General features: G+C 42.7%; 1 protein-coding gene across 2 annotated transcripts in view; it reads right to left on the bottom strand.

The window, feature by feature from the left end:
• EEA1 (early endosome antigen 1) overlaps window positions 1-26,124 on the bottom strand; it is a 145,745-nt gene that overhangs the window by 101,542 nt on the left and 18,079 nt on the right. Inside the window, exons 2-3 of one of the 2 annotated variants that reach the window (XM_068276810.1) lie at window positions 19,087-19,173; window positions 12,037-12,165 (exon numbers count right to left, since the gene is read on the bottom strand). In XM_068276810.1, coding sequence (XP_068132911.1) covers window positions 12,037-12,165; window positions 19,087-19,173 — 216 coding nt within the window. The remainder of the gene's footprint in view (window positions 1-12,036; window positions 12,166-19,086; window positions 19,174-26,124) is intronic. The other variant, XM_068276805.1, reaches the window with a different exon arrangement.

The raw sequence follows: 26,124 nt of genomic DNA, 5'->3' as shown, positions 1-26,124 counted from the left end.
TTTTAAGAGCGGTGTGATAGAATGGATTCAGGTAGTTTCCGCAATTCGTGAAAATCAGTTTTAGGCCAGAAACTCACTAGGAGCAATTTTTTGAGCGCTTTGCGATTTGAAAACACTTGCTAATGTAGTGCTATGGGTGTGATCCCACTTGAGCGATGTGATTTTATAAAAATCTCCCATAGCATTGCATTAGCAATTTCAAATCACTAGCTATTAGAAATCGCTCCCAGTGAGTTTCTGGCCTTAAAAAAATTGAAATCCATCATACAGTATATTATAAATTCCTGGCTTCCTCTTATTACAGCAAGTTATACTCACCTATTGTGTCTTTACCAGCCGCATCCTTCCTGTAGCCCAGGAGCCGCCCACTTCCAGCCCATAAAAAGTTTTTTTTAGCAGGGACCAGGGCTACGTGCCAGAAGTGGCCCTGGGCTACAAGAAGGAGGTGACAGGTAAAAACACAGCAGGTCATTATAACTTGCTATAAAGAAGAGGAATCCTGGAATTTATTACATACATTGGAGCTCTGCTTTAATGAGCCTGAAAGGCTGAAAACAGAACTCTTCGGACAACACAATCTATTCTGAGTTTCACTTCACAATAATAAAGTAATGTAAATATGCAATCCAACTAGCTTTTTTTTCTAGCTGTGGTTTAATTGGGATAAATTAACAGTAGGCGTTTAGTTTTACTCCCATTGTCAAATCATGAGTCTCTTCAAATGTATGCATAAAAAAATCCTTATTTTGTACTCCAGAACTTATATATCAGCATATACTGTAAATCTCCAGATACTTCCACCACAATGCATACCTCAACATTCACATATCTGCGTTTATTCGGGACAAAACACCATGGGAATTTTACCCATGTAGAGTGTATAGTGACTTCTACCATGCAGTGCATGGGAAGCACAGGAGGATATCTTGGTATTCTTCCATACACTCAGCAGCTCATGGGTAGACACCCTGAAGTTCCAGTAAACAACACCAGACAGGCTAAACCATCGAGTAGCACTCAGAAACATCAGTGCGTGAATGGACACATCCCCACGCAGGTTTCACTGCATAGGTCTGCGTGTGCTATGGTGAATGCCAGCTGTGTTCATCCATAGGGTTAGGTAATGCTTTCTATTCCTGTAGAAACATGCACAGTATGATGAACTGTGTTCCCTAGACGCTTCACAACAAAACTATATATTTCAGTTAAAGAGGTTCTGCTGCTTATAAGTAAAATTACCCCATAGCTTTTTTTTCATATTTTAAAACAGACTGATACTTTTAACCACTTAAGGACCAGGGTAGTTTTTTCTGATCGGTGCTGCGTAGACAGCGCCGTGTGATGTAAACAACGGGGATTTCTTCCCCGGATGTTTACATTATGCGTGCGAGCCGCGATCGGCGGCTCGCACACTGTTCACGGAGACAGTCTCCGTGAACTGGCATGGAAAGGCCGCTCGATCGAGCGGCCGTTTCCATGCTATACCACTAACGACCCGCCGACGCCTATCGGCGTTAGGCGGTCGTTAAGTGGTTAAAGCAAGAGATGTGTGAGTATATTTCCATCTCAGGAGACTACAGGCACAGATGTTGTGGGGCCCTAAACTCCACCCTCCCCGCAAATCCTGACGCAAACATGGGTTCACCTGCCAAGTACATCATAAATGTGCTGGCTGGCACTCTTTCTTGGCTGGCCCAACCCAATCACCTCTCCCCCTTCCCCTGCCCAGTGTGCCAGCACTCTATCCTGATGCCATGCTGGGTAGTACTGCTGCACTCTCTATTCATAATGCTGTGGGTGCCATATATTCAAAGGTGTTTCTTTTAGCTCAGCTCCTCAAGTGTATATGCAATTGCTTTTTTATTGCATTACTTCTTTAATCTGAAGAATATCATTAAAAGGTCAAAGATTGCATAGCGAGTGACAAAGTCTATGTAAATGGGCTGCTTCCTGCTAAACACAAAGGCATACACTGTAAAAAGATTAAACATTAGCATCAGTAACATCAAATCTAACAAAAATCTATCAAAAGCTAGCGCTTTTCTAATCAATATTATTGGGAGATGCAACTCACAGAGTCTCCCCACCATGATCTGAACACAGTCTGTCAATTTGAGAGTGTGCACATTTCTGACAGTCCCTCAGTTAGGGCTCGTTTATACTTTGTTGTGCTGTCAGTTATGGTGCACAGCTCAATGGTTCTGATGCGCTAGAGGGCAGTAACTAAAATTGCTGGTACTAACAACAGGGGAGCACAACCTGTTACATTATTAGCGCCACGCATGTATATATAGTAACAAGTAATGTAACACAAGTTACTATAAGAACGCTTGTTACCCTACGCCTTAAGTGACCCACCTTTACTGAGAAAAACTTCTGTCCAATTCAAATACATTGTTCTCAGCTCCAGTTTGTGTAGGTACACAAGCCACTGCAGTGAGTTCTAGACAGAAAATGGAGTGCCTGTTAGCTATGAGTACATGATTGGTACTAGGGTTGTAAAACAATGCATGGAATATAGTAATACCATCAGGCATGTAGAAAAGTTAACCTCTTTAAAATTTATGGAGGGTGTGTGTTGAGCATACATAAAAAAGGGCGCCTGTAAAAAAGGGTGCAGGGGATTGCTGGAAGTAGAATATCGCTACAATTAGCAATATTCTACTGCTGGATCCCGATAGTAAAATATCAGTAATGCTTACCGTTATTTAACTATGGCTAAACCTAACCCTACTCTCACACAGAACCCTCCCTCTGCCAATGCCTAACCCTAACCCACCCAACCCCCGGTGCTGCCTAACTTTAGGACCCCCCAGTGGCGCCTAACCCTAAGCCCCCGTTCCCCGATGCCTAACCCTATCTCCCCTCCTAAACCTTAAACCCTCCTCTGTCGCAAAGCCGTGATATGCAGCAAGCAAGGTAAATTTTGGGCCCGATTAGTGGCAGTGAAAGTAATGTATGCAATGCTTGACTTAGCATTTCTGCAAGCCCCTGGCACCTGCAAAGCTATCGGGCACCAAACTATACTCTCACTTTTGCTAATCAGGCACCCCGGTGCCAAAATTTACCTTGCTAGCCACATATAGTGGCCAATATAAAAGCTGCATTTTGCGACGAAGGTCAATTTCAGCGTAGAGAGGCGCCCCATAGCGGGCACTGACACGTGCCCAAATTTCCAGCCTTTGCTGCAAATCACAGTTTGTACAATAGGCGCCTGTGGCGGTGCCATTTTTTCTGGTTTCCGTGTGGCGATGCTTTAGTAAATTCCTTGTGAAACATATTATACATGAAAGGAAATGAGAACTTTGGGAAGTCAAGTACACCAAAAACTGTACCGCTGCCAAAACTGCAGGAAAGCCAACCCTGAAATACTTGACAACTTTGTAAAACCATTGACAGATAATTGAAATGGAAATTGTAATAATGAATTGGTTAATGCAGCAACAATACATGGTATAATTGTATACATCTTTCTATTTAAAGTGAAGTTGTTCTTTAACTCTGCATTAATTACAGACATTATCCCTGAATATTTTTACATCAATTCCTGCGTTTGACATCTGTAGAGGACTTTTCCATCTCTGCTTGCTGTACAGAATTCCATCTAAAGACTTGTACAAAGCAAACAACCATTGTGCTATATTATTAATACAAAAGAACAAGTAAGTATAGCTTCTATAAGTAACAAAGCAAATATGGATGATTCCATGCATCCATAATGCAATGCAACAACTATAAAGTAATGCATTATTGCTATTCATTCTCAGCGACACATCTTACTATCTATGGCAATGTGTTTATTTACAAAGTTTTTGCCAGTTAAAACAGTTCCTACAATAGTCCGTTTTAAATGACCACTACAGCAAAGCAAAAAAAAAAAAAAAAAAAAAAGTTAGCAGTTAAAACTGACAGAACCAACAGGTTTTGGACTAGTCCATCTCTTCATGGGGGATTCTCAGGATTTTCTTTTTCAAAAGCATTTCTAACAGCAGTTGCTAAATCTAACTGCCAAAATAGTGTGCAAGTGAGTAGGGAGGCTGGCTGGTATATTACTATTTTGGCAGTTAAACAGAAGGAAATGCTTTTGAAAAGGAATTAAACTCTGATAATACCCATCCATCAGGAGATGGACTAGTCCAAAACCTGTCAGTCCTGTCAGATTTTAAGGGCTTACTGTTTTCGCTGTCGTGGTCCTTAAAGACATAATTGTATGCCGTTTTAAAAAACATACAGTAAAATATGTTTTATAAGTAGAGCCTGACAATGTACTAGAGTATTCAGGATTCCAGGATTAAATGAGAGCAAGCAGAAAATAAGCAGAGGAGTTGCTATGCATCGTAACCGGCGCACAATATTTGTGCTTTGGGGCTATGTGATAACGATACATCTTGGGACTACTGATAACGCCCAGCATTCTACTCTAACAAAAGCATGACTGAAAATCAAAGTAGATGCATTTAATTAGGCGTGAAAGTCAATTATTCACAGAATGCATGCATGTAAAACACATTATTGCCATGATACTGCTTCAAAATCTTGGAAACCAAACTGCAGTGTTTATGCCTAGAAGGAGCTTAGTAATATTCCAGGGATCAATGCCAGAGGACAAATAAAAGGATTTATAGGCAAAAAAAAAATATCCAGCTCCTACAGGGCAGGAGATTACATTGTGACCTTTGCTTATGGTTACACAAAAGTAAATAAAGGAGCTACACATGTAAACATTAAAGGCCATATATGAAGCGATGGAATCAACCAATTGATGCATGGGATCAATCACTTAAAGTGGTACTAAATTCAGAATTTCTTCTCTGCTCTAAAAGAATATCCACGGCATGCTAACCTTTATGGGGAACAAAACATTCTTAATTACAATTTATCAAAATCCTAAAAAAACAAACAAAAAAACCACCTAAGGTTTAATTTGGTTTCATAGGGCACTAAAGGGTTAAACCTCAGTGTTTACTATATGGGGAGAGCTGCCTCAGCAGGGCTCTCCTGCAGTCTATTCACAGCCTTCAATAAGGCACTTTGATCTGGATAAACAAACACGTGTAAATTTCTTCAGCAATTATATGTGGAATAAATACTTTTCATTGTGTGCGGTGCAAGAGTTAAGGTCCACTTTAAAGCAAACCTTTAAGAAAATGCTTCAAATAAAATGTTCCATATTCTGTCTCTCCAAGGAACAACTACATTTCTTGTAAATGATGGAGAAGACGTCTTGCATGTGATGTCAGCAATATGCTCAAAACAGGAAGAAGTCACTGCAATTTCAATTTTTTTTGTGCCTTGTGTACATCAACCTTTCAGCACAGGGAGTTGAAGAACTCCACCAAACATGAAATACGTATCCCCATTAGGGATGATCGGAATGAGCAAATTCCGTTCTGCCGGAATTGCGGGATTCCGCCAGCGCTAAATTCTGTCGCCATTACATTTCCGATAAATTTCCGCATTCCAGTGGAAAAATTAAAGTAATCGCAAATGAAACCTTGTTTATGCTAAATGGTAGCCCATGGGACCTAGTGGCTGTTCCCCCGTTTTTTTTTGGGGGGGGGGGGGGTTTGCAGCAAGAGGTGTTGCTTAACCCATTCGCGTTCCGTCGTTTTCACTTGAGAAATGTTCACCTCCCTTTCATTAGCCTATAACTTTATCACTACTTATCACAATGAACTGATCTATATCTTGTTTTTTTCTGCCGCCAATTAGGCTTTCTTTGGGGGGTACATTTTGCTAAGAGCCACTTTACTGTAAATGCATTTTAACAGGAAGAATAAGAAAAAACGGAAAAAATTCATTATTTCTCAGTTTTCAGCCATTATAGTTTTAAAATAATACATGCCTCCATAATTAAAACTCACGTATTGTATTTGCCCATATGTCCCGGTTATTACACCGTTAAAATGATGTCCCTATCACAATGTATGGCGACAATATTTTATTTGGAAATAAAAGGTGCATTTTTTCCGTTTTGCATCTATCTCTATTTACAAGTTTAAAATAAAAAAAATATAGAAATATTTCATCTTTACATTGATATTTAAAAAGTTTAGACCCTTAGGTAAATATTTACATGTACTAGCTGTGGTCCCATGGCGGTCGTTTTGGCGCCGCAGGAGGTGTCGCTTACGCCATGGGACCTAGCGGTGGCCCCATGGCGGTCATTTTGGCGCCGCAGGAGGTGTCGCTTAAGCCATGAGACCCAGCGGTCGCGTAAGCTTTGGGACCTGGCGGTGGTCCCATGGCGGTGGTTTTTGCGCCGCATAAGGTGTCGCATAAGCTGTGGTACCTAGCGGTGGTCCCATGGCGGTGGTTTTGGCGCCGCAGGTGTCGCGTAAGCTTTGGGACCTGGTGGTGGTCCCATGGCGGGGTTTTTGTGCCGCAGGAGGTGTCGCGTAAGCTGTGGTACCTGGCGGTGGTCCCGTGGTGGTTTTGGCGCCACAGGAGGTGTCGTGTAAGCTTTGGGACCTGGTGGTGGTCCCATGGCGGTGTTTTTTGGGACCTGGCGGTGGTTCTATGGCGGTCGTTTTGGCGCCGCAGGTGTTGCGTAAGCTATGGGACCTGACGGTGGTCCCATGGCGGTGGTTTTTTCACGCCTCAGGAGGTGTTGTGTAAGCTGTGGTACCTGGAGGTGGTCCCATGGTGGTGGTTTTGGAGCCACAGGAGGTGTCGCGTAAGCTCTGGGACCTGGCGGTGGATCCATGGCGGTGGTTTTTGCGCCGCAGGTGTCGCATAAGCTTTGGACTTGGCGGTGGATCCACGGTGGTGGTTTTTGCGCCGCAGGAGGTGTCGCGTAAGCTTTGGGACCTATACAAAATGGTGGGATAGGTGAGATAGCTAGGGAGCTGGTTGCTAACATAGGATTGATTGTTTTTTGTTAACACTGTAATTGGTGCTGAAATAATTCCGATTTTCATGCAGAAATCCGTTTGGGTGGTTTTTGACAGCCTCTGATTGGTGCAGAAATTCCGATTTTCATGAAGAAATCCTGTTGTTTTCACTTTAAACTTCTTCTAGGGGCTTCCTTGTGATTGGCTAACAAAATTCCGCATTCCGCCGGAATTACGCATCGTTACGCGGAATTTCCGCTATGGCAATTCCGTTCCAATGCGACGGAACTGAATCACCAAATTCCGTCCGGAATCGCAGAAAACTGAATTCCGCGGAACGCGGTGAGCTTCCCTAATCCCCATCACTCTCTTTGGCTTTAGAGCTCAGTCAAGGGCTTTCCATGAGGCTGGCAATACTAGCCTCATATATGGCCAGCCAATCAGACACTTCCAAATTAGATAGTGATCAATTCCCTAACCACCCTGATTCTCAAGAAGATTACAGAAGGCACTAATCAAACTGTTAGCACTGTACCATAATGCTGGGAATACACGGTACCGCTGAATCGAGCCATTAGATGGCTCGATTGATAAATTCCGACATGTCCGATCACCCTACACACACAAAATTTATGCAGGATATCAACTACTGAAATAGACACAGTTTCACCTATAGGTACAAGTTATTTCAAATTTAATAAGTTATAGGGAGCCTAGGTAATCAATATAAATCTTTAATTCATCATATATCAAAAAACCACAGCTAAGACACACATTTTAAAATCAATTAAAACTCTTGTTTGATATAGTGCCACAAATTACAGGGATACCCCAAGAGCTCGTATAGGTGCACCTATAATATTCAAGTACCGGTATTATTTTTCTTCAGGCCCCTTCAAAGATACTCCTGCAATAATCACCATATCAGTCATCAGTATGCTTATCTTCAATCCTACCCGTGTGCCAGCATGCACGCCTCTTATTCAGAGAATACGCTCTCATTACAGACATAAATATGCCAAACCTTTCAGCTTTAGCAACAACCAGACGTTATGCAGTGATCTCTTGGGTAAACAGAAGCATAGTCCGATCACCCGCTGGATCGATTCAGAGCTTGATACTGCGGGCGGAACAATTGAAAAAGATAAGGAAAACGAGCAGAAGATAAGAAAAGTGCCCGCGGGGGCGAGAGGGTATCGATCCAGCGGCATAATCGAGCGGTACAAACGTACCATGTATTCCCAGCATTAGATGCAGTGCAACTGGCACTTGCTTACAATCTGTCACAGCATACTTTCAGGCAGGGGTCACACTTGTCTTTCAGTTTCTACACTTTTCAGAAAACTGAAAGACAAGTGTGACCTCTACCTTACAACAGGTAATGTAATTTATAGAGAAAACTGACAAATTGCGCAAGATGTCAGTTTTTTTTCTGCGCGCAAAATCTGCATTCAAGTGTGACCTAGCTCATTGACTAACATGAGTTCTCAGTTGAAAACAGTTTTTCTGTGCAGAAAACGCGCACGAAAGCCGACAAGTGTGACCCCTGCCTCAAAAGACAAGCTGGCAAAAATAACGAACTCAAAAGGAAAAAAACAAAGAAAAAAAAACCAACCTCTACTGTGAAGCTCACTAGTTTTGGGTCCTGTATCTCCACAACCCAACTCTGTCTTCATGGCAGGAGATCCCTTTTCTGTAGGTGACTAAAGGGACTCATAGATCTAATAAAAGTGTAGGTTCCGAGGCGCCCAATGCATATAAGATTATAGAGCCTATTGACAGAAAAAAAAAAAAGTAAAAAAAGGGGAGGTAATTGCTTACCTCTCCAGAAGACAAGGACACCAGTTCAATTGGATAAAAATGTATTGTGCCCTTGTCTTTTGGAAAGGTAAGCACTTACCCCTTTTTTTTTTCTTTTTTTGGGGTCAATAGGCACTATAATCCTATATGCATTGGTAGGTAGTAGCATTGCAGTTTCTCTAGAACTAAAAAGAACTAAAACGTACCACAGGTGGGCAACCATCCAGTATCCGACAGGACCTGGAGAACTGAGCAGGGACAGTTAATTTCACACAGGTCTGTTCGGTAGTTGCAGGGATCTGCAAGCCACCTTTGCAAGTATACTAACACATACACCTACACTTTCCATATACCCAACAATACTGCACCACTGGGCTCCTGGTCTCTCCCTATATGTCATTTACTTGAACACAGGAATCACCGAAACCTCCCCACAGTTCATAGATTTGCGGGCTGATGTCCAATCTGGCCATAAAATGACAGTAGATGCAATTCTCCCTATATCACTCCTATCTGACCCTCCCCCTGACCTACCCAAACCAAAGTTGATCAGATTTCACAATCAAAGAAGACTATAAGCCTGCACTTTACAAAACCGATTAAAGCAGAACTAATATCAAGAGAAAGAAGTAGCTTGACATTTAGCAACTATGCACTAGTAACAACATACAAAAAAAAGCTTTAATCTGCAATTACAAAACTTTGTAGATCTTTTCCATAAACATGTTTTTAGTAAATATACAATGCTGTGTGACTCCATTTTACTATTCTATGATCCAAGATATGGGCCTTTCCCCCGGCTTAAGCCATGTATACACCTTTGATTTCACTGTCAGAAGCATATTTACGCGATCATTTCTGGTGAAAGTCTACAGTGTGAACAAATCTTCCCTTCAATCCTGCAATACGGCACTTCCCACTTATCATTCTCCACTCCAAGAGAACCTATGGATGGCTGGCAGCTAAGCAGCATAACTGTACAACAATCAGCATTGTCACCCGAATGTCAGAAATTATCGTTTCATATGACAGAAATGCAAAATGTTTAATCATATACTGACATGGCTATGTGGTTTTGGTCTTATATGAGCACTATTGGCTGTTTTTGCAAGACTGTATGCTTGTGTTTTTCACCTGTTCTCAATAAAAAAAAATCCTATTGTTTGTTTATGTGTTTTTTCACTGCTTAACTGCTTTTGGACCACACGAATTGAAATCTACGCCCTGTTTTGCACCAGTTATCTCTGCCAGGGTGTAGATTTCAGTCATCTCCACCACATGCTCCTGCCACTGCATCGCCCTTGCTCTGCCATCAGTATGATGGCAGAGCTCCCTGAGCCGGACAGGGATCGATTTCATTGGCTCCTGACCCCGTGATCACTATGAGCCAATCACATTGACTCACACTGATGACAGGTTCAGGAGCCAATGAAAACGGCTCCTGATTGGCTCTGGGAGCTCTGCCGTCATACTGATGGCAGAGCAAGAGGGCTACAGTGATGGCACATTGGCGTAAATGGTGGTAGCAGCGGGTCTGTGTGACGTGAAGTCGGCAAGCGACTTTTTTTATACCAGCAGTCTCTGGTCCTTAGAGACTCTGGCCAGAGACTGCTAGTACAGAAGGGGTTAATAACTCTGTCTGCATGTTTATTTACAGATAAAGGGAAAAGCAGCTTTAAGAATTAAAAGCCTTAGTTCAGACTCATGGTTGTTTTTTTCAAATTCCTTTTGTTTGGAATATATCATAATTATTAAGAAACAAAGCTCTGTGCATTACCAATAAACCATTTTTGCATTGTGAATTGTTTTATTAACTGGCTGGCTTGGTTTGCACCGCTGAATTCAAGTAGCAATATCAAAACGCAGCCTGGCTGAACTGAACAGCAGGGGTAAAAGCCCCTGTGGGAACAGAACTGATTCTGTCCACCTGCTTTTTGCTGCTACTCAGAGAAGAACGCTTTGTCATCAGCACTTCAGCTACAGCTCTAAGGAAACTCATTCTCCATTTTGGCCTGCAGTTTATATCAGATTATATCACAGAGGGATCTGTCCCTTCATCCGCTGGTCGACCAAAAATCGCTTAATGTATGGTCGCCTTCACTGTATAGAAGGCTAATGCATGGGATAGATAAGGAGAGACAGATAAAGAGAGAAACCATGAGTTAAAATGTGTGTACACACATCCAACAAAAATGCATAACCAACTCCACAGCATGACCGACCCCACGACAAACACAACGTTTTTTTTCCCACACACCAACCGACTGAACATCCAACTCATCTACATACTGTCTTCATAAGCAAAATGACGGACTGCATTAAAAAAGTGCATGTTGTTCAAACGATGTTGAACACACATGGCCAACTGCACAATATCAGTCTGACAGTCGTGTGAGTTGATCTGCCAGATGGATCTGACAATCCCCATGTTATCTGCCGGAAGGGGTAATTTGCCAAACGTACACACACCTGATTTTTATCCAAAAGACCAATTGGGTAGATTTGTTGGATGTGTGTACGGTATGAGCCTTAAGTCAGCTAAAGAGAGATAATAATGAGAGAATAATGAGATAAATCATTGGATAAGTTAATAAGTAGAGATAAAGTGTGAGTTAATAAGTAAGGTGGTATAATTATTAAGATGCGTTTTGTGAATCAATCCCATAGTGAGCAAAGTGGAACTCTGCTAATCTATAGCTGCAGTTCTGGCCACAGAGAGTTAATCTCTCTCAGCTGGAGAAGGATAGGGTGAGTCCAATCAGGTTATCATGTATGTGCTAATAAAGAAACTTCCATTCTCCTAACAGCTCCACCATGTACACAGATCTCTGGGTCCTAAATCTTCACCAAGTATAAAAGTTGTGTGAGTAATTAGTGGCTTGATAGTGTACTGATTAAGGGCTCTGTCTCTGACCTAGGAGACCAGGGTTCCAAATTCAGCTCCTCCTGCTCAGTAAGCCAGCACCTATTCAGTAGGAGACCTTGGGCAAGACTCCATAACACTGCTACTGCCTACAGAGCGCATCCTAGTGGCTGCAGTTCTGGCGCTTTGAGTCCACCAGGAGAAGAGCGCGTTATAAATGTTCTGTTTGTGTGTTTAATAGTCTTGTCCTCTATTGACAAGCATTAACAATGAAAAATCTGGGAGGGTGAACTAAGGCTTTAATAAGCACCACGATATAGAAAAATAAACAACCTTAGCAACAGAAAGCATGTAACTGCACTAAAAGATATTACAGTACATGCAAGAATATTTCATTCGGATTTCCCGAGAAAGATCACCCAAGCTAAGAGGTCTTCACGATTTCTTTAGTGTCAAATTATCTCCACTAAGGCAAATAGGCTGCCACATAGCAATGCGATAAGCTGATCAGATTTGTTTTGATAAACATGAAGGACCCACAGTTACATCAGGTAGGTCACTGCGTGGCTGTCGTTCCTTTGTTCCTGACTCCGTGTGCTCACTCTGGTAATGTGCAGCAAGCTCAGGCCCTGTGACAAACATGGCCATGCATGAAGGACAGATGAAACCCTGTGAAATGACACTTGTTATTAGCCCAGTACAGAACATGTTCCTTCTACAACACTATAAAAGCAACAATGAACTATCCTCTCACAAATACAAATGTATTACAATACACACACACACACACACACACACACACACACACACACACACACACACACACAGAGGCGCTCACTTCTGCATCTAGACCCATTGAGTTATACTCCTGTTTGCCTGATGAAGCAGGACCACACCTGCGAAACACGTTGCACTAAGTGGAGTTAAATAAAACGTTTTTTTGTATTGATATATTGTGACTCAATTGAGTTCTATATTTTTGAGGGAGGTAAGTCCACCTGAACATCCCCCTCTTTTAGACGGTTTTTAAACATTTTTATTCTACTCTGGCGCCTCTGTACACCAAGCCTCACACACACACACACACACACACACACACACACACACACACACACACACACACACACACACACACACACACGCCATCAAATATAGCAGTAATAATAACGTAAATAAACCTTACAAAAATGTGTTTTGACATTTAGAATTATGATTTGTATTACCTCTGCATCTGCTACAGTACCTATAGTCCCGATACCTTGGTTAGATGAAACTGTTGATATCATCTGGCTTTCTGCTAAAGGAATGATCATTTGTACTGACCATGAATGGGACAGTTCAAGACCAAGAACTCAATCTACCAAAAGTTTATATTTTCAGAAGGAGGATCAATTATACTTCAAACACTCACTTATGCCTAGTACACACCATACAATTTTCTGTTAGATTTTCTGTAATTAGATTATTTTCTGTAAAGTACTGGTCATTATCTCTGGTGCATTGTCTTCTGGTTATCCCCTGCTGAGTAGAACAATGCCTAATTACTTGGCAGATAGGTGGTTAGATAGATAATTTCCAACATGTTGGAAATTATCTGGCAGGTAAATCTAATGCTGGGAATACACGGGTCAATTTTGCCGCTCGATTTCCGCGCTCGAATATGCGGGCGATTTTCTTATCTTCCATCCGTTTTACTTATCTTTTCCCATTGTTCCCTATGCATTATCGAGCATGGACTCGATCGGGCGGGAGATCGGAAATGTCAGAAATGATCAACCGAGCCATCTAAATGGCTCAAAATCGAGCCGTGTATTCCAAGCATAACAGAACATATTACAGAAAATTGTATGGTGTGTACTAGGCATAAGATTGAGGGAGGGGGGGGGGGGGGGGAATATCAGTGTTAGTGATGCAGTTCACACCGAACTTTACTAAGACAAGTATTTCAGTAACATACTGCACTATTGATCATTCCAATATCTAAAATCAACCCCAGAATATGCACAACGTAGTCAATGCAATAGAAAACAAATTCACTTTGTATTTCGACAGAAGATTTCACGCAAAATCTTGCTTGGACAGTAGACTTTGGTCTACAAGAAGTACATTTAATGGTTATTCACTGATATACATATACTGAAAAATGACCGTCACCATCTCTGAAAATTGTTTCAAGCTTTTTCCTTTATTGTTGCATGTAGCGAGTTGGTAGGATGAAAGGTTGACCACTATTAGGGTGGGTTGACCCTCTGCTGTTTGGCCTGCTTTGGGCGTTTGCAGAGACGACCTTTTATGTTTTCCCCTTCTGAATAATAGGTAAGCAGTTCCCCATCAGGGCCGGGATTGAGGCACATTTGTCCGGCCACTTCTATTGGTTCTTTGAGCATCTGCAGCCATGATGAATAGTGGTGTTTGTCAGTTGTAATTTGTGCATGGTACTGAGCACAAGCAACTTGAAAAAGAGGATACTTCCTGGAAACATTGTATGCTACACGTAACGATAAATAAAAGAGCTTGAGCCAATTTTCAGCAATGGTGCCAGTCATTTTTCAGTAAATGTATTGACAGCGTCTTGTGTGTTGCAAGATGAGACCAGGCACCTCAACATTTGTATATTTGGAGTGCAGGCTCCTCACTTACACACATACATATACAGTGTTCAGGCCCTTATAGTCAGAAGCATCCACAACAAAAAATAAACGGGGATTATAGGCACCTGCTAATACATGAAAGAAGTAAGGAATGACATTTGCAATACTATTATGGAATATAAAGTTTAGATACATAAAAGCACTGTCCTTTTCTAACCCTTACAATGCAAAAAAAAAAAAAAAGACCAAGACAAGTTATTAGTAGGACTGGTACTATACGTACCCATATTTATCTGATGTCACAGGACAGTCCAGGTACACTTTAAAGACATTTTAAGTGCGATTAAACGTAGTCAGTTATTTTTGCCTCGGGAGAGGGGAAGCCGCTAGTTCCTAACGAGAATTCCCTGTCTTCCAGTGGCCCGGTGACCAAACGCTGTAACCCCCCCCCCCCCTCCCGAACTGAGGTGAGGTAAATATTTACCTACCGCGATCCTGCGCAGGTGCACTAGCAGCTCTTTGTTCGGGTAAGGCAGAAAGGGCCAAACCTGATCAAATCTGCTCTATTGTGCAGGCGCGAGTCCTTTACGCCTGCACAGTAGAGCGGATACGATCGGACTAGACTATCTCCGCCTAGCCCCAACGAAGAGGTCTTGCACTGGATCCAGAAAGGTAAATAAATCCTTGCTTGTCAAGCTTGTTGGGGGAGGATTCGAAGGGAGCCAGCACTGGATTCCTGCTATCTTCAGGAAGCCTCAGGTTCCCCATCCCGAGGCAAGTATCCCCCCAGAGGGTTTTTTTTTTTACAGAGTCTCTAAAGAGGAGATGGGATTCAGATCCTGTAGCCCACTGCACCTTTCTAAGATGTGACTAGTCATGAGCACAGAATCAGCTGTGACTCAGATGATGGTACCAAGTATCCCTGTGCCTTTTTGATCATCCTGCTTGGATCTCTGGGGTCTGCCAATAATGGACTTGTGTGAAAACCTTTGTCTGGCCACAGAGGGCATTGATCACTTTGTACACATTGTAGGATTGAATTTAAATATTTTCCAGGGTTATAAGAGAGATTCTTGGAGCAACACTGATGTTATGAGGATACTCAACTTGTCTCAACACTTGTACTGAACTGTAACATATGCACGGGCACTTTTTGAATATAAGGGAGTGCACATGCACTTGTGTTTATTACTCACTTAGCATATATCTAATTATCCCCTTGATATGAATAAAAATAAATAAAATAAGTGATGAACAGTGCATACACCTTACTGTATGTATATACCTATTTCTAGTGTTCCTCCTGTGAATCACAGCAAGCTGCCGCAGGTGAATGGGGAAACCCAACCGACTGCTGCACTGGTGAACCAATGTGCAAAGATTAGCTGAAACAGGGCCAGAACACATTGCTCTGAGGAGTCTAGAAGTTAGTCTGGAGGCAGTAAGTTGGCATACAAGTACATGTTGCCTAACATCTGCTGATAACAAAACATTTCCTGCCCAAAAAAACTAATATCCTCAATCAGGCAATAGTTAGGTATATAAAAGTATGCATATATTGGTTTTAGCAATCCAGCAGCAAAACAATTACAGTCTGCTCACCCCCTTGGTTTCTGCCTATTTGGTCTGCAAGAGTAAATTCAGTGATACATTCCTTTGTGTTTTGTTATGTTATCTTGGTTGTTCAGGGCCAAGACAGCTCGCCTAACATGATGGCCCCTGTGTGGCTATGAAACTAAATTTGGCGATTCGTAGCATAAGCTCACATAGCCGAGATTTCTACAGGATGGTAGAGGAACAGGGTAAAGCACTGCAAGCAAGAATACCAAGTATCTCCCTATGTTCTCTGCATTCCAGCTGAAAAAAAAGAAGCATAGCTTCTAAATATCTCCCTGCCTTCTTACTATATCAGGGGTGTCCAAACGTTCTAGACCAAGGGTTATATTGCTGTTCTTGAGAAAGCTAGGGGGCCAAATTAGCAAAACACAGTTTTTGCTGACTGCAGTTAGGTACGCTATGCCTGTGACATTTTGACAAATGAAACATTTCCACAGGAAATAACCTATATACCATGTGCAATTAGCACAGTGGCAGCTGGCTGTTACTGCTGCTGGCATAGTGGCAGCTGCTAATCAGTGACTGTTACTACTGCTGGCATAGGGGCAGCTACTAATCAGTGACTGCTACTGCTAAAGTGGTGGCTGAGAACCTACAGACGAGCAAAGGAGGAGGTAGAGCCGTGACACATAGTGCGGCAACACAGCTACAGGCCGCATGGAATTAGCAACTGTACAGAGCTCCAGGGGCCATCAGAATAGGCTTGGTGGGCCGCATTTGGCCTCCAGGCCGGACTTTGGACATGCCTGTTCTGTGTGCAGCAATTGCTTTAACTGCAGTTAAAGAAAATCTTAAGGGGCAGGGGGTGTCGAGATGAACTTTCCCGGTGCTTCTTCCAGCCCCCAATAAACCTTCAATTCCTTCGCTGTCCTCCCAGGTCGCCGAGTTGTGCCGCTGTCACTGAGTGCAGTGTCTCAGCCACATGTGCCTGCTTAATCAAGTTTCCCATGACTGGCTGCGCATGTGTGGTTTGTAAAACTTCCAACTGGCCAGAATGCTCGAGGCTACGGAGCGCAATTAAGGAGGCGTACGTCCAGGGCCGCATATGCTAAATAGCTTGTGACTGAGTCAGTCGCAGCCTTTAGTTGAGGGCACAGTGGCAAAACGAGCTAGCAGGGACATGATAGGACTGCAGGGGCTGGAAGAAGTCCCAAGTAAATACATTTCAATTTTTTCCCCCACTTAAGATGTCCTTTAAGATGCTATTCAATACGATGTGACCATTATGCAGACAAGAGTGAGGTAAGGTTTTATTTTTTTACCCATGTCAAGGCAGAAAAACAGCAATCATGTGACACATACGAGCAAAACAGGAAGTCCTGACTGCCTTATAAAAAAAAAAAAACTCATATTTTGACTTAATTTGACTTAATTTTTTGTTAAACTGTCACTGCAGCAACTGTATGGGTTTCATGTAAACAAAGCCATACAATTACAGGTGGTCATAAAAGCTCTTCTGTATATAATAAGACTTATATAAACAGCTTTATTTGTTTCTTGACTAAATACAGGTAGACATTAAAGTGGACCTGAACTCTTGCACAGGACAGAAGGAAATCATAGAGAAATGCACCCTGCATGTATTTAGAGTATTTTATAGCCTGTCTAATTCCCCCTCATCTGTGACTAATCACCACCGTAATTTGATCTCTCAGCCTTGTCCGCTCAGGAATCTCCTCTGCCATGGCAGAACAGCTAATTTGTATACATATAATGTTAACAATATTCCTGCTTCCACCAAAGCGGGAAGTAGACGCACTGCGGATTTATTTCATGATTTGTATCAGCTGTAACCAATAAATGCTTTTCTTTAGAGATTATTATGCTGTTGCTTATCTTTTAGAGCAGGGAGGAAGTTCTGAGTTCAGGTACGCTTTAAGATTTCATCCTAAATTTTCAACCACACTTATGAAATACACATTTAGTACTCTCTTATAGGTGGTTTGATTTATGAAATTTTACTTGATGTACTAGAATATAAAACTATGTCTAAAGAAGAAACATAAGCTGTCTCCAGAGCTTACCAAGTTAATGTACAAGGACTAAATGTTCTTCATTTACCTAGTCATTTATATTTTTTTAGCACACCATAATATATAGCCTATATAGGCTTCCTATGAAAGTCTAACCCGCAGTTCATGAGGTGTTACTGAGAATTAATTTATACACAATGGATAAGCATCATTTCACAATGTAATCAATCTCAGCTGTTGTGAACTCCTTTCACCTAAGAAACATTGCAAACATGAAGCATCTCATACCTCCAGCAGATCTTCCAACCTTAGTTCATGCCCTTATCACATCATGGTTATACTACTGCAATGTTCTCTATACATCCCTTCCAAACAAAGGACTGCACTGCCTGCAGTTAGCAGAATGCAGCTGCAATGTTAACAAACCAACTCCACCAGGCGCAGTCTAGTCATGCGCACACCCGTGGCCGGAAGCATGGTTTGCCTGCACAGTAGTACTCCGCCAGACCGGCAGACTTACCAGAGCTGATTGCGGCGGCAGAGGACGTCAAGGGAGCGATCAGGCTAGAGGGGGTTGGAGGAAGCCTATTGACTTTGTTATGTACCGGTATGTTTCCCAAGACATTATATGATGTATTAGATGCCTTTTCTTCTGTGGGAAACTTTTCCTGATTTAATAAAGATAGTGTTACAAAAAAATAAATCTCCCTCTGGGAGATACTTGCCTCGGGAGGGGGAAGCCTCAGGGTCCCAATGTCCCCGTCCTCTGTAGCCTGGGGAATCCAGTGCTGGCTCCCCAAAACTTCCTCAACACAGCCTGACAATTACTGCAGAGGCGCTGCAATATTTACCTACCGCGATCCAGCGCAGGTGCAGTAGCAGCTCTTCATCCAGACTAAGGCAGAAATAGCCGAGTCCGATCGATCCGCTCTAATGCGCAGGCGCAAAGGACTCATGCCTGAGCATTAGAGCAGATATGATCTGGCTCGGCTATTTCCGCTTTACCCGAATAAAGAGTCGCTACTGCACCGGCACTGGATCACGGTAGGGAAATGTTTACCTTGCTGCTGTTCGTGGGGGGGGGGGGGGCAGGGGGTTGCAGCGCTGGAATCCCGGGACGGAGGAGGACAGGGGAAGCCTTGTTAGGATCCAGAGGATTCAGCCTCCCGAGGTAAGTATCCCCCAGAGGGGTTATTGTTTGTTACAAACTTTCTTTCAGTCCAAACTACAAAAGCCACCTGTTTAGTCTGGCATTTACAAAAACCTATTTCCTCTGTAACAGAGTCCAGCCTACAGCCATGTACTGATCTGAGAACTCTATGCACTTTGAGTCCTATGGGAGAAAAGAGCTTACCAAATGTTTTTGTATTATAAAGAGACAACTGTAGAAAAAAATATTTATAAACTACCTCTGAGGAACTTTCATTGTTAACAGTGTTTCCAGGGGCTGAAGTAGGATCTGATTCCGAATTTTGGGTGCCAACTCTTCCTGGAGTCTGAAACATAAGCACAAAAAAACAGAAAATTAGATTAATACAAAATACACACGAGTTGCTTGTTGCTAATATTTGAGACGTATGAATAGGTACACAAGGTGGTGTCACATGGGGGGTAAAAAAAGGTCTTGTCGCATCTGATGACAGCAGACGCTGTGCAACTCCATGGGGGACCTGCCTGTCCACAACCTGTGCTGAGCGTTAGCAAGCACCCTCCCAGCCGGCTGATGGGCGCCTAATTCACCGCATTTAGCTGCCCATGGAAAAGAGGCCTTACTAACCTATCAAGGATGTAGGAGTTATGTTCTAAACCAAACGGCAATAGGTCAGGAACGAAATTTGAATCTAAGTACAAAGTGTACTTATGCATCTCAGAAAGTCTGAAACTTAATGTAAGCTAAGATGTCTAATGTTACAGAACAAAGACTATATTTTAAGCCTGCAACACCAACAGGACATTTCCATTAACCTTGAGTACATGGATGCTTTTATGTAGGACATCTTCAGTGATAGTTTAATAAAATGCTAATCTTCCCCCATGCAGTTGCATTTGAGCACCACAGGTATTGTATCAGATTCGACGCAAGACCTTTTTACCAAGTAACATCACCGCATGCCAAGTGTGCCACATGCTGTTACCAAACCCTGCCATTTGGCTGCATGTAACTGCAGCCGAACGTTCCTTGTGGCCGCATGTAACTGCAGCCGAACGTTCCTTGTGGCCGCATGTAACTGCAGCCGAACGTTCCTTGTGGCCGGCACCAGGAAGGCTGAACTGCTCAACAAACCAGCTGCTCAGCCATCCATGGAAAAGAGCCTTAATACAGATTTTTTTTTTTTTTTAAGTGACATCTGCACTTTACAATCCAGGCAGGGCCCTACTAACAAACAGGTCCCATTCTGAGTGGTTGTTTTTATTTGTTTTTAAGTGGAATTGTGTTATACATAGTGAAATGTGAATGAAAGATTTAATTTCAGACAACTCTAGATTTGGACATATAGTATAAAACAATGTTCTTTAGATGTTTTCACTGTGCATTTAATTTGTTTTCAACAACTTACAGTGTATACAATACTGAAACGTAACAACAACATGTAATAACAAAACAGTACAGTAGTACATTTTGTCAGGGCTGTGGAGTCGGAGTCGTGGAGTCGGGCAATTTTGGGTGCCTGGAGTCGGAGTCGGGAAAAAATGCACCGACTCCGACTCCTAATGAATTTGTAACTGTAATTAAAATAGAAAATATGATAAAAATGTTCTATTTCTCAGATACTAGTCATTAAAAATAATGTATATATACAGTAATAGCTGTGCTTAGTCCACAAAAATGAAATAAACCAATCAAAATTAGTTACTTGGGCTGCTTCAATAAAGCAGTCCCCGTATTTTTAAGGTCAGAGATATACATATCTGATTGTGACTGTATATATGATGTGTACACAGGAATCTCTTATATATACTGAATAACATCTATGCTGTAAGAATAAAGCCTGATGTGTAGCTGTGTCACTAATAGAGATGGTCAATGAGATGGAAATAATTCTGCATTGATGCTGATTTATGCAAATGTATGCACTCCCTTTGCTGATGAAATCAAATAATTTGATATGTTGTTAAAATTTGGTTTACTGACTACAAAGTAAAGGTAACTGAGACGGATGAAAAGTAACATTTTGTACATACCTGGGGCTTCCTCCAGCCCCCTTCAGGCTAATCAGTCCCTCGCTGTCCTCCACCACCCGGATCTTCTGCTATGAGTCCTGGTAATTCAGCCAGTCAGCACTGTCCGGCCGCATGCCGCTCCCACAGCCAGGAACATTCTGCACCTGCGCAATAGTACTGCACAGGTGTAGTATGCTCCTGGCGGCAAAGTGTGTGCATGCGCACTACACCAGACTGGCTCAAGTACCTGGACTCAGCAGAAGATCCAGGTGGTGGAGGAGGACAACGAGGGACTGATTAGCCTGAAGGCGGTTGGAGGAAGCCCCAGGTATGTATAAAACTTTAATTTCATCTGTCTCAGGTTTACTTTGTTACACAGTAGTACTATACTCTACATATGCACTCCCCACAGAGCTGCAGGGAATCCACTGAGAATGCTGTGCACATTGAACACAGAGGTGTTGTCTGTTTACAATCTACTCATTCCCCTGCAGAGTACCTGCACATCATTCTTACATGTACCCACACTTACATTGCCTAGGGCATGATAGATGTTCTTTGTTCCGGTTTGTATCTTTTACAAGTACTCTTACCAAGGACTAGTTTTAGTCTAAAGGGAATAAATATAGTAGTCTACATATCCTTCTCACTTCAGTTGTCTTGTAAAATTCCTAAGCGTTGGCAGTTAAGAGACGAATTTCATGTTACATACTTTTAATCAACAAAATTGTAATATGCAAATTAGAGGAGTCGGAGTCGAAGTCGGTGGATTTTTGGACCGACTCCACTGTCCTGCATTTTGTACATGAAGATGACTTAGTACGTACAGCATGTATGAAACGTAATTCGAGTGATTTGCAAGTAGAGGACTGTTTGTAATAGATATGCTTAAAGGGAAGGTCCAAGCAAAATGAAAAAATTGAGTTTCACTTACCTGGAGCTTCTACCAGCCCCATGCAGCCATCCTGTGCCCTCGTAGTCACTCGCTGCTGCTCCAGTCCCCCACTGGCAGCATGCCGACCTCGAAGGTCGGCGGGCCGCATTGCGTACATTTTTACGCATTCCTGCCAGTGCAGGAACATTAACACATACATTTTTACACGTCAGTGGTTCAACGCGTAAAAATGTATGGGTTAATGTTTCCGCATTAGTGTGAATGCGTAAAAATGTACGCAATGCGGCCCGCCGACCTCCAAGGTCGGCAAGCTGCCAGCGGGGGACTGGAGCAGCAGTGAGTGACTACGAGGGCACAGGATGGCTGCATGGGGCTGGTAGAAGCCCCAGGTAAGTGAAACTCATTTTATTTTGCTTGGACCTTCCCTTTAACACAACACAAAATAATTGTTACTTGTTTCTTGTAGCTGATTTGTGCCAACTGTCTTCTGCATGCAAGTGGACAGCGATCCTGCTGGTGATGTCAGCAATATGCACAGTAGACGGAATTCACACATTTTGGCTTGCTGTGCAGTCATTTCAGCTGAAACAATTAAATGTCTAAAACAGGGGTCAGGAACCTTTTTGGCCGAGAGAGCCATAAACGCCACATATTTTAAAATGTAATTCCATAATTACACAAGTTTCAAACTGGGACAGTGTGCATGCGCCGCAGAGGGCTCATGTCCCCCGTTGCCATGGTGATGTGTATACAGTTGATCCTCCAGACACGTCTTCAGCTTCTCTTGGGTATCAGCAACATCAGCAATTTCCCCGAGAGCCAGACAGGAGAAATACAGACTAACAGCTTGTACAATTAGCTAGCTGACTTGGGGGTTGATTCACTTTGTAGGATGAGATCCCGGCCGGGGGCTCCGTACTGATGTACGCGTGCTGGCAGAGGTTGTATGCTATAGCAGGCGTGCAGCCCGGCCAGAAAGCCGCAATGCTCCTGACCTAGCCAACCAGAAAACGGGGCAAGGGGCAATTGCAGCTAAACGAGCAGGCAGAAAGGAGAATGGGGGGTGGGGGGGGGAGCAGCGAGCATCAGGGCAGCTCACCATATATGCCTGCTCCCCCCATTTCTAATCTGTGTTTGGGCTCTAGTATCCATTAACAATAAGGTAAAAGAGGAGCAGAGCCCCAAAAACTGCAAAGCCTAAATATTATTCCCAGTTTCACATATTCTGAATATGAGAAACAAGAAGAAAAAAAAACAAAGAAAAAAAAAAACACAACAACACTGGATGAATATAGTTTCCTATCCCATATACCCTCACCACATATGGGGTAGTGAAACAGCAGTAGAAAAACTAGAAAAAGTTCATTCACTTTAAAGTACAAGAAATCTGCTAATCCATGAGACAGGACAAAGCAGAGTTACTATTTCACTACAGGAAGTAAATATCAATATCTCATACTGTGTAAGGAAAAATATAAATTCTGACCATGGGGCTATGGTTTTAAATGACAGTTATATAGAATAGCTAATCAATACACACATACCACCCAACGGAGTTAAATATGACCGTAGACCAGGAAAAAAAATATTTTTATGACCCAAAACCTAGGTTCACATTATGAATAGTGCATCTCTGGGAAACTCCAACACAAGCTAAAGTTCACATTAGTCATACAAAGCACTGCTGCCGGAACAGGTGTGGTGCGTCTGTGGAGACTGCTCACTGCATCTAGATGTCTTGGCAAAAGCTTACAATGAATATCGTAATAAAAGGCACGAGAAAAATATAAATCAGCAAAGAGTAGTTACTGCCACGTCTTCAATGAGTTGGGGATGGAAAGATTTCTACCATGTAGGATGGTATTGTTCATGCAGCGGATCCCCACACTGGTCAGCTCAGCTGTAGATGCAATATCTGCATGTGGGACAAGGATTTAAAATACATTCCTAAATGAGCAGGACACCAGAAATATTCCAAGAGTTTTTATTTAGCAAGAAATCAATTGGAGAAGTCACTAAAGGATGAATCCACCAGCAGGGTGGATAGGCGAGCTACCACACTGACCATGGGCTCCGGGGGAGGGCACACACGTTGCATGGGGAGGGACAGCCAATAGTCCTTCAATCATTGGAATAACAAAGGCAGTGAAACCTTTACAGACGGCCGTATCTGTTTTGATCAATTCAAGTCATGCTGCGGCATCAATCTCTGCCAGATTTGATAATTATGAAAATCAAATCAAACAATGTATGGGCAACTTAAATGGTAGGAATTAATCAGAATGTGGCTCAAAGTCAGACTCTCAACACAGAGGGTAGCCCCTCTGTACTTTCAGGTACTCAATGCAGGTACTGGTTTTGTACTTCTGCAAAAAAAAAAAAATTCAAGATATACTGATAATATGTTATTATATTACTACTGCATTTAATGCTTTTTAAGGGGTTAGGTCCGCTTTAAAGGGAATATAAAGCGAGAGGGATATAGAGGCTGCCATATTTATTTATTTTAAAACAATACATATTGCTTGTCTATCCTGCTGATCCTCCTCTTTTGAAATACTTTTAGCCATAGACCCTGAACAAGCATACAGATAAGGTGCTCTGACTGAAGTCTGTCTGCTGCATGCTTATATCTGGAGTGCGAGTCAGACACTATCGCAGCCAAACAGATCAGCAGGATAGGCAGGCGACCGGTATTAAAAGGAAATACATATGGAAGACTCGCTTTAGGATCCCTTTAAGCATTTATTTTTTCTTACAAGGTTTTCAGTCCCTTTGCTGTAGTACCATCACAATCCTTACCGATGGAGTGGAGGATCTGAGGGGGGGGAAGGGCTTTGTGTTAACCTCCTTGCCGATTATCCCGAGCTCAGCTCGGGGTGACCTGCGCAGGAGGATTTCTCAGGCCCTGCTGAGCCGATTTGCATACATTTTTTGTATTGCACGCAGCTAGCACTTTGCTAGCTGCGTGCATATTTAGATCGCTGCCGCTCGCCGCCGATTCGCCGCTACCCGCCGAGCTGCCCCCCCCCCCCCTCCGGACCCCTTGCGCAGCCTGGCCAATCAGTGCCAGGCAGCGCTGAGGGGTGGATCGGGATTCCCTCTGGCGTCCCGACGTCCATGACGTCGGTGACGTCATCCCGCCCCGTCGCCATGGCGACGGGGGAAGCCCAGCAGGAAATCCCGTTCTGAACGGGATTTCCTGCTTTCAGAGAGCGTCAGCGGCGATCGGTTTAGGTAGGGGGATGCCCTTTGTCAGCGGCTATCATGTAGCTAGCGCTAGGCTAGCTACATGAATTAAAAAAAATTAAAAAATTTAAAAAAAAAGGTGCTGCGCCCTCCCTTGCTGACACAATTGGAACGGCAAGGGGGTGCTGCTGAACAGATACTGATGTTCTGCAGTCATGCGAAAAGCAGTGAGAAGAGGTTAACTTGACAGATGCAAGTTACATTGCACAGTAAGAATACCTTGCATGGCAGGTACAAGCAAATTACTTTCTGGATGGCCCTCATGCATTAAGATGTGCTGCATTAAGTTAAATTATTGTTGTTTCTGTAGGTACTTCACGTGAAACAATCAGCCCCAGAAAAACTTTCACAGCTCTGCAGCTTAGAAAGACATGAAAATGAGTGTTAACACACATGGACAAATCCACAGATAATAACAGGAAATATAGTAACACCCCCCTTATCCAGAACTCAGGCGTCCATAAGTCTGAACTAACCGGCATGCCCGAGGAAGGAGCATGGGGCGAAAATTTAATTGCAGAGCTTTTGCGCAGCAGAAGAAACTTACTGAACCTCCCGGGTGCCATCTTCTACACTTCCCGTAGCTCCCATTGGCTTTCCTGTGTGCAAATAGGGGTACCGGTGTGTCATGTGCAGGGCTGTGGAGTCGGTCCAAAAATCCACCGACTCAGACTCCGACTCCTCAGTTTAGGATTCCACCGACTCCGACTCCTCTAATTTGCATATTACAATTTTGTTGATTAAAAGTATGTAACATGAAATTCGTCTCTTAACTGCCAACGCTTAGGAATTTCACAAGACAACTGAAGTGAGAAGGATATGTAGACTACTATATTTATTCCCTTTAGACTAAAACTAGTCCTTGGTAAGAGTACTTGTAAAAGTTACAAACCGGAACAAAGAACATCTATCAGGCCCTAGGCAATGTAAGTGTGGGTGCATGTAAGAATGATGTGCAGGTACTCTGCAGGGGAATGAGAAGATTGTAAACAGACAACACCTATGTGTTCAATGTGCACAGCATTCTCATTAGATTCCATGCAGCTCTGTGGGGAGTGCATATGTAGAGTATAGTACTACTGTGTAACAAAGTAAACCTGAGACAGATGAAATTAAAGTTTTATACATACCTGGGGCTTCC

The sequence above is a fragment of the Hyperolius riggenbachi genome, chromosome 3, assembly GCF_040937935.1.
Source record: "Hyperolius riggenbachi isolate aHypRig1 chromosome 3, aHypRig1.pri, whole genome shotgun sequence".
Taxonomy (NCBI): Eukaryota; Metazoa; Chordata; class Amphibia; order Anura; family Hyperoliidae; genus Hyperolius; species Hyperolius riggenbachi.
The sequence above is the reverse complement of the archived record's forward strand: the minus strand, read 5'-3'. Positions and strand labels throughout refer to the sequence as shown.